Source organism: Bos taurus, chromosome 4 (genome assembly GCF_002263795.3).
Source record: "Bos taurus isolate L1 Dominette 01449 registration number 42190680 breed Hereford chromosome 4, ARS-UCD2.0, whole genome shotgun sequence".
Classification (NCBI taxonomy): Eukaryota; Metazoa; Chordata; class Mammalia; order Artiodactyla; family Bovidae; genus Bos; species Bos taurus.
The window spans coordinates 71,189,092-71,201,501 of record NC_037331.1 but is presented as its reverse complement, the minus strand read 5'-3'; the positions used below and the strand labels follow the sequence as shown (position 1 = coordinate 71,201,501).

The following is a 12,410-nucleotide window of genomic DNA, read 5'->3' as shown; positions in this document are numbered from 1 at the left end:
TTGAACATATGCTACAATATGTAAAGTTAAAAATAACTATTTTAATGTCCTTGCCTACTAATTCAGTCCTATTTGTCATTTCTGTGTCACTTTTCACTGGTTTATTTTTCTTCATATTTTAGATTGTATTTTCCTGCTTATTTGCATGCCTGGTTATTTTTGATTGGCTGCCAGAACTGAATTTTATCTTATTGAGTACGGGATTTTTTTTTAAGCTTAGAAATATTCTCAAGCTTTGTTCTAGAATAGTTATAAGGGAGCAGTCAGACACTTTCAGATTTTGTTTTATAAGCTTTGTTAGGTGAATGACTATTGTAATGAATAGCACCGTCATAGGTAATAAAAGATCTTAACTCACAAAAAAAAACAACAACAACAAAAAAAACAAACAAAAGAAAAGACTAAGTCTAGGGCAAAACTCTCTTGAATACTGAAAGAAAGTGAAAGTAAAATCACTAGTTGTGTCCGACTCTTTGAGATCCCATGGACTATAGTCTACCAGGCTTCTCTGTCCATGGGATTTTCCAGGCAAGAGTACTAGAATGGGTTGCCATTTCCCTCTCCAGGGGATCTTCCTGACCCAAGGATCAAACCCAGGTCTCCTGCATTGCAGGCATGAATTATGAAGCTTTTTCACTCACAATGGTGATAGCAGAAACTGTTTGATGTTACATGATCTTCTGATATCTTTGCCCATTAATGCTGCTCTTTACATACCTGGAGTAACAGGCAAATTTGGCCTTGGAATATGGAATGAAGCAGGGCAAAGACTAATAGAGTTTTGCCAAAACAAATGCACTGGTCATAACAAACACCCTCTTCCAACAACACAAGAGTAGACTCTACACATGGACATCAACAGATGGTCAACACCGAAATCAGATTGATTATATTCTTTGCAGCCAAAGATGGAGAAGCTCTATACAGTCAGCAAAAACAAGACCAGGAGCTGACTGTGGCTCAGACCATGAACTCCTTATTGCCAAATTCAGACTTAAATTGAAGAAAGTAGGGAAAACCACTAGACCATTCAGGTATGACCTAAATCAAATCCCTTATGATTATACAGTGGAAGTGAGAAATAGATTTAAGGACCTAGATCTGATAGATAGAGTGCCTGGTGAACTATGGAATGAGGTTCGTGACACTGTACAGGAGACAAGGATCAAGACCATCCCTAAGAAAAAGAAATGCCAAAAAGCAAAATGGCTGTCTGGGGAGGCCTTACAAATAGCTGTGAAAAGAAGAGAAGCGAAAAGCAAAGGAGAAAAGGAAAGATATAAATATCTGAATGCAGAGTTCCAAAGAATAGCAAGAAGAGATAAGAAAGCCTTCTTCAGTGATCAGTGCAAAGAAATAGAGGAAAACAACAAAATGGGAAAGACTAGAGATCTCTTCAAGAAAATCAGAGATACCAAAGGAACATTTCATGCAAAGATGGGCTCGATAAAGGACAGAAATGGTATGGACCTAACAGAAGCAGAAGATATTAAGAAGAGATGGCAAGAATACACAGAAGAACTGTACAAAAAAGATCTTCACGACCCAGATAATCACGATGGTGTGATCACTGACCTAGAGGCAGACATCCTGAAATGTGAAGTCAAGTGGGCCTTAAAAAGCATCACTATGAACAAAGCTAGTGGAGGTGATAGAATTCCAGTTGAGCTATTCCAAATCCTGAAAGATGATGCTGTGAAAGTGCTGCACTCAATATGCCAGCAAATTTGGAAAACTCAACAGTGGCCACAGGACTGGAAAAGGTCAGTTTTCATTCCAATCCCAAAGAAAGGCAATGCCAAAGAATGCCCAAACTACCGCACAATTGCACTCATCTCACACGCTGGTAAAGTAATGCTCAAAATTCTCCAAGCCAGGCTTCAGCAATATATGAACTGTGAACTTCCTGATGTTCAAGCTGGTTTTAGAAAAGGCAGAGGAACCAGAGATCAACTTGCCAACATCCGCTGGATCATGGAAAAAGCAAGAGAGTTCCAGAAAAACATCTATTTCTGCTTTCTTGACTATGCCAAAGCCTTTGACTGTGTGGATCACAATAAACTGTGGAAAATTCTGAAAGAGATGGGAATACCAGACCACCTGATCTATCTCATGAGAAATTTGTATGCAGGTCAGGAAGCAACAGTTAGAACTGGACATGGAACAACAGACTGGTTCCAAATAGGAAAAGGAGTTCGTCAAGGCTGTATATTGTCACCCTGTTTATTTAACTTATATGCAGAGTACATCATGAGAAATGCTGGATTGGAAGAAAGACAAGCTGGAATCAAGATTGCTGGGAGAAATATCAATAACCTCAGATATGCAGATGACACCACCCTTATGGCAGAAAGTGAGGAGAAACTCAAAAGCCTCTTGGTGAAAGTGGAGAGTGAAAAAGTTGGCTTAAAGCTCAACATTCAGAAAACGAAGATCATGGCATCTGGTCCCACCACTTCATGGGAAATAGATGGGGAAACAGTGGAAACAGTGTCAGACTTTATTTTTCAGGGCTCCAAAATCACTGTAGATGGTGACTGCAGCCATGAAATTAAAAGACACTTACTCCTTGGAAAGTTATGACCAACCTAGATAGCATATTAAAAAGCAGAGACATTTTGCCAACAAAAGTCCGTCTAGTCAAGGCTATGGTTTTTCCTGTGGTCATGTATGGATGTGAGAGTTGGACTGTGAAGAAGGCTGAGCACCGAAGAATTGATGCTTTTGAACTGGGGTGTTGGAGAAGACTCTTGAGAGTGCCTTGGACTGCAAGGAGATCCAACCAGTCCATTCTGAAGAAGATCAGCCCTGGGATTTCTTTGGAAGGAATGATGCTAAAGCTGAAACTCCAGTTCTTTGGCCACCTCATGCTAAGGGTTGACTCATTGGAAAAGACTGATGCTGGGAGGGATTGGGGGCAAGAGGAGAAGGGGACGACAGAGGATGAGATGGCTGGATGGCAACACTGACTCGATGGATGTGAGTCTGAGTGAACTCCGGGAGTTGGTGATGGACAGGGAGGCCTGGCGTGCTGCGATTCATGGGGTCGCAATTGTCAGACACAACTGAGCGACTGATCTGATTACCTGATTAGTTTTCAGCTGAGCCTAGAAGGAGTCCTCTGCAGTTCTCAAGTTCTTTCTCTGGGCAGTCTTTCCTTACTGTTGCTCTTTTCTGTGCACTGTGGCCACTTTGATAGCCCTGGTCACTCAGCTCATCTCCTCAAGGTGGAGACCGTCAGGCTTCTACCTAGAGTCCCCCTTCCTGCATTACACCTGGAAACTTTTTCTCTGCAGTTAGTTGGGGCAGTGGTAAAGTTCATCTTGTTTGTTTCCATTTTTTTTTAAGGATCACTGTCTTTGTAGTCTGATGTCTTGACAAACATTTCATATATTTTGTCCTATATTTTAGTTTTCTCAGGTTAGAGAATGGGTCCTTGTTACCTCATTTTAGTCAGAAGGGGTGTTATTTTATCTTTACTTTCATTACCATAAGAACTTAGTTTTCATTTAGAAGGTTCTAAGAGTCAAGAAGTAAGAATACGTATTCCGTTGAAATCTCTCTCCTAATCCACTACCAGTCTAGTCCTCACTTCCTATTGTTAAACAATTAGATTGCTTCCAATCACTTGTGATTAAGAAATAATCAGTAGTTAATAGTCTTCTATGTAAGTCATTTTGCATATATCTGAGTTAACACTGCTGTTGAGTACATTCCCAGAGATGGATTACTAGGTCAGAGATTTTTTGTAATTTTGATAGCTGTTGATTGCTAAATTGGCCTCTCAAGGGATTAAATCAATTTTTCCACCCACCTGTTAGGACTGTGGGTCACTTGGCATTTTCCTATCTACAGAATGTTGTCAGGTATTTGGATCCCTGCTAATGTGATGGGAGGAAAATGTCACTATAATATAGTTTTAATTTGTATTTATACTCTGAGTGAGGTTAACATTGCTTCCTGGTTTAAAAGCCACTTTCTTTTTTCGATTCCAACTCCTTTAGATTGTTGATCACTTAGTTCTGTTAGTGATTAGAATATGAGATTGAAATATTTTAGCAGATTGTGTTTAGTCACTTCTTAACCAATAAACAGTTAACATCCATAGCTTATTAGTGAAACATTTTTAAGTGTGCTTAATAAAATATAATTGTACAAAATCTAGTCAAATCTCTATGATTTAAAGGCCATTGCAAAATGTTTAGATCAAAGGTTGGGGTTAATTGATTTTTCAGACAAATTTTCAAAGGTCAGAGTAAAACTAATATAATCTGAGTATTTGAAGCATAAGAGTAATGTCCCAAAGCTAATTTGGTTAATGAGAAAAATGAGAATTGTTTCTTCTAGAAATCATTTACATTTGAGAGATGTGGTTTGTTTCACAAATGATGATATTTCCAGCACCTTTTGATGGGAGTAGGGAAGTGAATATTTGAAATTTGGGGTAACTGAGAAAGTGTAAGCCTTTTGTTACAAGTATATTCTGACCCACAGGTAAGACCAATAGACACATTCACGGTTAGATGATAGGATTCTCTTACTATTGATCCAGTACAGCTTTTATGAGAAATAAGGAGTATCCAAGTTTTGTTTTTTTTTTTTTACAACTTTTACATATCCCTCCTTCATCTTTACCTCATCTCTGCTAACTTTTGCTTCTATCATTTATAATTTTCAGGTATTATACCCTTTGGACATTTAATTAGGGAAGTAGTTGCTTTACCAAGTGAATGAAATGAAAATGGGCCAGTAGTTTGTTTATATTTATTTAATTTATTATCAATTTAAAGTCTGGCTTTATTTATGCAATGAAAAATATATTTTTAGAGTTGCACCAATATGGAGAGGCATCCCGCACACGTCCGTCAGGTATGGTGTCATTCCAGGACATTTTGTGGTACTCCGTGTTTCTGTCTTATTAGCCAACTAAATTTACCTAATTACATTTAATCATTTTGGTTTTTATCCATTGCCAAACCACTGAGCTGCATGCCATTGTCAAGTTAGCCAATTATCACATTTTAGCGATCATAATACTGTTTGTATGCTTGCTTTGTAGATATTTCTAAAATTGCGTATCAGGAAAAAAATTACTGGTTTACTGATTTTTTTTAAGCATTAATATTTAGCCTTTCAAAAGTTATTGAAAATATTCTGAATGCTTTCTATAAAAATCATCTAATTGTAAATAACTAAAATTTTGTCATGTTTCAAATTTAATTATTTTTAAATTATTTTAATATGCATCTGTCACATTACATTTTACTACACTAATAATGTAATGATCTACTTGTGCTATTTGAATATCCTGTTTGGTTATATTTATACAAGTATTGATAAACATAGGAAAGGAACATCATTATTTTGACTAGTTATGTGCTTTCCTGCTTGTTAGTTTACCTGCTGATTAATGCTTAGTCAGTTTTCTAGAAGATAAAATTTAAATTTCTATAAATATGCCTGGAAAAGGTCTGTAGTAAGAAAGTAATTGGTCTGAACTTGCCATTGAATACTGAAAATGCTTTTAACCTAACTAGAATTCAAAATTAAATAAACTAAATATTTTGGATATTGGAGATCATAACTACCATGCTAATTGACATAGTTTTATTAATAAAACAGATTTAAAAGAAATTTCCATAGTTACATGAATTTAAATTGGAAATAGCTTCAAGGCTTTTTTAGTATTTGTCTTAGTATTAATTTGATGCTGATCTTTTACATCAAAGCAGGATAATTCCAGAAAACTATTTTCCTCACAACTTTTGGCCAGTGTGAATCTATGTGACTAAAAATATATGTTATTACCAGGGATGAAAGTTTGTTTTTTTAAAAAAAGGTTACTGACTATATTTCAGGTCTGATTTCAACATGAACCTTTATTGTTTAATTTTGGCTTTAGGAACCTTTCAAAAAGTCATTCCTACTATATCTGAAACATATGACCTAACTGCATATATTAGTTCAGGATGTTAATTAGAAAGTGTCATTTACTTACATAAAAATTATGCACTGTTGGTTGGACAATCATCTGAAAAGATTGGGAGAAAGTGAGAAAGCAAGAAAGGTGGAAGAAAACAGTTGTTAAACTGTTAAGATTAGAAGTTAAAGATAGAAACAAAAATTTAATGTAATACTAATGTTTATTTCCTGTTTTGTTTTCTGATACCAAATTATTAATGTTCTAATAACTTTATATTTAAGGAAAACAAGTTCCTTAGCTGAAGTACTAAATACATTATCATTTACATTGTCAATTAATTCACAGTGCTTTGAAAAAGATTTCCAAAATCCAGTGACAAATGGTACATTTCTAGTATTTTTAATTGTGCTGTGTTTTAGGTATTTGTGAAATGTCATTTTGATTATAATCCATACAATGATAACCTGATACCCTGCAAAGAAGCAGGATTGAAGTTTTCAAAAGGAGAAATTCTTCAGATTGTAAACAGAGAAGACCCAAACTGGTGGCAGGTTAGTATGCTTCTCAAAATTTCTTCACCTGCTTTCTTATTTTCAATATTAGATCTGACCAATATCTGAATATTCAGGAGGAAAGTATTGTTGTTTGTTCTAGTGATTTTTTTTTCCCTGCATGAACAGCTCCTGCTTCATGGCTATTAATTTTGTGGACAGAAGACCAAATTGAGAGGGACTTTGTGAGCAGCTGTTAATAAATTCAGTATTAACTAGCCTGTGGTTTAGAGACTAGACCAGTCGGTTCTTCCACATAAGATTATAGTAAAATATAGCACTCAGCAGGAACAACTCCCCTGAGGTCATCCCTTTTTCAGTGTTTGTTTTAACTAGAAGTCTTTACTGTGGGTAGAGTAGCCTTCCTCTTGTCTTCTCTCACTGTATGTATGTTCATGACAAATAAAATTTAATTTCTTTAATTCTTGAATCTATTTGCCCACCTCAGTTATTGAGAGTTGAAGGTTTGCTTTATCATCTGTGTTGTTTGGTTTTGGATTAAAATCTGTGTGTATAGAAAGGGATATGTGTTACCACTGTCTTTTCCCCCTCCATTTTTCAGAAGATGTGTGTGATAGTCTTCTTGTTTTTCCTTTTCACTAATACAGCTTTCAGAAGTCTCTAGCAGCAGTAATAAGTCTGTTTTTGTAATTGCTTACAGAGACTAACAACCAGAACTGGAGAAACAAAGTCTAAAATTCCTTAAACTGTCACAGTAAAAGAGAGTCTCATTAAGGAGCAAGGTCTGAGCGGGAAGGACCTGGGATCCATGCTGAACTCTGAATTAAACTGAGATATTAGAAACTCAGGGCTTCCCTGGTGGCTCAGACCATAAAGAATCTGACTGCAATGCAAGAGACCCAGGTTCAGTTCCTGGGTCGGGAAAATCTCCTGAAGAAGGGAATGGCAGCCCACTCCAGTATTCTTGCCTGGAGAATTCCATGGCCAGAGGAGCCTGGCAGGGTACAGTCCACGGGGTCACTAAGAGTCGGATACCACTGAGCAACTAAACTTTCATTAGTAACTCAAATTAACTCTAATAAGTTATATTGACTTCTGAGGGGGGATGAATTGTAACAATAAGAACAATCTTACTAATATGTCCTTCAAATTAAGACATGATAATGTATAAGTGTACTGTGTGGTGAGAGAACTAAGAAATGAATAAACAGAATCCATGAGTTCAAGAGGTTTCAACTGAATTTCTTAGAACTCTCATCTAAAAATATCTGCTTTCTATGGGCAGTTTCCTTTGTTGAACTTTCCCAAGTTTCTTTTTTACCCCCTTCTCTCTGAATGCCATCTCTTAGTTTTCTTCTAACCATGTCAGCATTATCTATCTGTCTCTTCCTGCATTTTTGTTATCTGTTACTCAAAATGTATTTTTTAAGATTTTAATTGCTAAAAATAATACTAGATTTTTCTGTTCTAGTTGTAAGGGTAAAGTCACTAACATTGTGTGATAAGCCAGTATCTCTAGTAGCCAGTTCTCCAGCCACTGTTTTGAAATACTTTGGGTTTCAGTTTAAAAGTTAAGTTTTTTTTTTAATTAATTTATTTTTTATTGAAGAATAATTGCTTTACAGAATTTTGCTGTTTTCTGTCAAACCTCAACATGAATCAGCCATAAGTATACATATATCCCCTCCCTTTTAAAGCTCCCTCCCAAATCCCTCCCTATCCCACCGCTCCAGCCCGACACAGAGCCCCTGTTTCATTTTCCTGAGGCATACAGCAAATTCCCATATCTATTTTACATATGGTAGTGTGAGTTTTCTTGTTACTCTTTACATACGTTTCACCTTCTCCTCCCCTCTCCCATGTTCATAAGTCTATTCTCTATGTATGTTTCTCCACTGTTGCCCTGTAAATAAATTCTTCAGTACCATTTTTCTAGTTCCATATAAATGTGTTAGAATATGGTATTTATCTTTCTGACTCACTTCACTCTGTATAATAGGTTCTAAGTTCATCCACCTCATTAGAATTGACTTAAATGTGTTCCTTATAAAAAGGAACTGAGTAATATTCCATTGTGTAGATGTACCACAACTTCTTTATCCATTCATCTGTTGATGGACATCTAGGTTGCTTCCATGTTCTAGCTATTGCAAATAGTGCTGCAGTGAACAATGGAATACATGAGTCTTTATATGCCTAGGAGTGGGATTGCTGGATCATATGGTGGTTTTATTCCTAGTTTTTAAGGAATCTCCATACCGTCTTCCATAGTGGCTGTATCAATTTACATTCCCACCAACAGTGCAAGAGCATTCCCTTTTCTCTACATCCTCCCCAGCATTTATTGTTTGTAGACTTTTTGATGATGGCCATTCTGAACAGTGTGAGGTGGTATCTCATTGTAGTTTTGATTTGCATTTCTCTAATAATGAGCAAAGTAGGTGAAGTTTTACCCGTTTTAAACTTATTCTTCCTCTCAGGATATTCAGATTCCTGGCAGCATAAATTAAACCCTCCACTCTGTTCTCCCAGTGCTGTCTGTCCCCCCGCCCCCCACTTTGATTTGGCCTCAGGAAATACCATTGTAGTAGGATTAATATGATAGCAAACACCTAACAAGTGCTAACACAGAGAACAGCATTTATTCCTTTCCATTCCCTCTAGTTTAGAGTTATAAATAAAAAGGTATTAGTAATTTAAAGATCCTGTATGCTTTTGTATTTTGGTCTTAAAATTTCACTACCAGGTGGCACTCTGGTTAGATGCCCATTGATTCCTCAGTACTAAGGTCTTTCAGTATCCTGACAGTGCCATGCACTTAAATATCAAGGTCCGTTTCTTAAGAGCAAACTTTTTTTTTTTAACTGACTACTGCATGTCCTGCTTATTAAAATGTTGTCTCAAATTTTAGTCGCTGATATATACAATTCATTAATTTGATTCTAGGCTAGCCATGTAAAAGAGGGAGGAAGTGCTGGTCTCATTCCAAGCCAGTTCCTGGAAGAGAAGAGAAAGGCCTTTGTTAGAAGAGACTGGGATAATTCAGGTGACGAACTCGACACAATAAGTAACAAGTAGCCCTTTGTGGCCACATTTTCTTACCTCTTTCATCTGAATTAGCAGATGAATTTATTTAAAATATATCTAGAGTCAACATCTGCTTCATTGTATCACTCTCAAAAATAAACTTTTTGATCCCTTTCTGCCACCTGCTGGTATTATATCAGAATTCAGTGGCTCAGCTCACCCCTGCCCATTTCGGCTCTGTAGGATGCAACCCTGGGAAGATAATTCTCCCAGCCCTATAGAATACCCCAGGGCAATGTATATATTCCAACATACTGTTTAAGTTATATTTGCCTTGTCATCCTTCAGGACCTTTTTGTGGAACAATAAGTAGCAAAAAAAAGAAAAAGATGATGTATCTCACAACCAGAAATGCAGGTATGTTTTAAATACTTTGAGAAGTCCAAGTGAACTATGAACTAGCTTTATCATTAGTGTGGCATATGTTCTAAATGTATAATTTTAAATGAATGAATTCATATTAGTACCCGATTGCAAGGAACTGCAATATGGACACTCAGTGCAGTAATATATAGGCATTATTTAAATCCTGATATACATGCTTGTACTATCACCAGTGTGCTTTATTTTATGAGCATAATTTACAGTAAAATGAATTCATTAAGATTTATGCTTGTATTAATGAAGGAACGATGTGACAATTGAAACTGTTTTTTTAAGAACTTTGACAGGAACTTATGTGTTATTTCTGCAGAACAAAATCCCTTTTTATGACTATGTTAAAAGTGTTATGATTAATGGCAAACATATTCTACCATAACATTATCCATGATACTTTTGGAGAAAAGTACTGGACCAAACAAATCTTAGCCTGATCTAATAGGATTCTTTCTTAAATTCTTTAGATTTAAAGACAGATAAATATGACACCCACCAGTTACTCTTTTCAGTTGTAGAGGCTGCTAAGAGTGACATGCAGCTCTTTGAATCAGAAGGCTCTAGAGACTCTGATTCAAAGACTCAAAAGAACTGATCATTGTAAAGTGCTTTCTTGACTTTAGATCTTCCTCTATGCTGGTAATAAACTAAACAGCACACTGTAAAGAAAATAATGTAATGACATATTGCAATAATAATAATAATAATAATAATAATATAATAAGGGGAAAATAGATTCTCCCTTAACCTACTGTGGAGAAATTGTGCAAAGAAAGTGTTGCTATTAAGATAATAACCTAAGGAAGAAGTGTTATTATTGTAGATTGAGAGTCATAGCCATAATAATAGGTAATATAATATTTCAAATTCTCTTTGGCTTTATTTTTCATTAAATACATATACTTAAAGCTTTCTTGCAAAATGGAAAGTTTTTCATTTTCCCATTGATTGTAATTTTGGAATGTGTTTCTACTGAAAATGATTAGGATCAACGTTTTATTTTATACATAAATTTAGAATCTTAATATTTAAATGTTATTACGTTGCCTATATGCATTTTATTAATCAAACTGATATTTGCAGAAGTTGCCACACAGTATTTATTCATTTATATCACTGAAGGAGTACTCATTCTATGAAACTTAGTTAAGTGGCTACTCTAGGTATACAGCTATCCTTCCTATTTGATATGCACTTTTTAGTGGAATAGATTACATAAACTAATTTGCAATTTGATTATATTAACTAATTATTTCTACTGATGAATTGCGAAGAAACAAGTTTTAATGGATAGTCTGTCTTATAAGGATAAAGCAAGGACACTTTTTTAGCTTTGTTAGATTTTTAAGGCAAAAGGATGGAAGCAGATGTTTAAATCAGAATACAAAATAATTTATTGTACTTTACCAAATTTATTTTTAAAAATCTACGCTAAGTCAGTACTGTTCAGGTGATACTTCACTATCAAGACAGCTAAAACATCACTGAACAGAACTGAATATGATGTTTACAGAACTGAATATGATGTTTTCCTATTACCCTTACATTTAGAATTCGATCGTCATGAAATCCAGATATACGAGGAGGTAGCCAAAATGCCTCCCTTCCAGAGAAAGACGTTAGTATTGATAGGAGCTCAAGGTGTGGGCCGAAGAAGCTTGAAAAACAGGTTCATAGTGTTAAATCCCACTAGGTTTGGAACCACAGTGCCATGTAAGTCTTCTGCATTTCCTTTGCTATTTGATTTGGAAGGAAAGGATGTGTGTGTTGGCAGGGGGGCCGAGGTGGGGGGTAGGAATTACTATTATTTTATTCCCAAGGAATTTCTAATTATGCCAATGGAAATGAAAGAGCAAATGATACTGAAAGCTTGACAACTCTACAGCTGTCTTGAAATAGCAGTGAGATAGCACTGTAGCCTCTGTCAGCTTGCTGGCTGGTGGCAGTCACTTCTCCAGACTCTTCAATCCGGTAATGTTCATTAAATGCAGGTATTAAGAGTTGTGGCAAAATTAACATTAGCTTTGTATATTCTTGTACGATTGACATATATCTGAAAAGTTGTGTTTTTCACTTATTTTATTGCAAAGAAAAGGGGGAAAGATGCTGGATCCTCTAACACTCCCAATGTCGCAGTCCCTTTGTGAATTTGTGTGTTCTGGCTTATAGGTCTCATTCCTTCAAGGTCATGAGCCTGCTTTTTGATAGCACATCAAAAGAGATTCTTCTTCCAGAGCAAGCAAGATTAATTAAGTTCACATATTTATTTATGTATAAGATACATGATGGGAAGTACAAGCATTAAGTGAACCAAACACTCATTTTATGATCTTTGCATTCTTTCTCCATTCATACATTTACAAGGAAAGTTAAATAATGTCAAAAGCATGCTTGATGAGAATGGAGTTAAAGCAAGGAGTTAAATGATATATCTGCCTTAGAAGGCCTTAGTGTAAGGACTACTATACATGTGTCTTTATGTCTTCATCTTGGAGATACATGAGCCTTTA

At 35.8% G+C, this 12,410-nt stretch overlaps 2 protein-coding genes across 14 annotated transcripts in view; one reads left to right on the top strand and one right to left on the bottom strand.

Annotated features, from left to right (window-relative positions):
* Positions 1 to 12,410, top strand: part of PALS2 (protein associated with LIN7 2, MAGUK p55 family member) — a 165,352-nt gene that overhangs the window by 131,434 nt on the left and 21,508 nt on the right. For 11 of the 13 annotated variants that reach the window (XM_059885904.1, XM_010804340.4, XM_015469877.3 and 8 more), the window contains 5 exons: positions 4,828 to 4,869; positions 6,343 to 6,474; positions 9,382 to 9,481; positions 9,811 to 9,879; positions 11,452 to 11,613. In XM_059885904.1, coding sequence (XP_059741887.1) covers positions 4,828 to 4,869; positions 6,343 to 6,474; positions 9,382 to 9,481; positions 9,811 to 9,879; positions 11,452 to 11,613 — 505 coding nt within the window. The remainder of the gene's footprint in view (positions 1 to 4,827; positions 4,870 to 6,342; positions 6,475 to 9,381; positions 9,482 to 9,810; positions 9,880 to 11,451; positions 11,614 to 12,410) is intronic. The other 2 variants (XM_002686869.7, XM_059885897.1) reach the window with 1 other exon arrangement.
* The window catches only part of GSDME (gasdermin E), a 104,831-nt gene continuing 100,562 nt past the window's right edge, over positions 8,142 to 12,410 (bottom strand). Inside the window, exon 11 of the mRNA XM_024990908.2 lies at positions 8,142 to 9,432. The gene's annotated coding sequence lies outside the window, so the exon portion shown is untranslated. The remainder of the gene's footprint in view (positions 9,433 to 12,410) is intronic.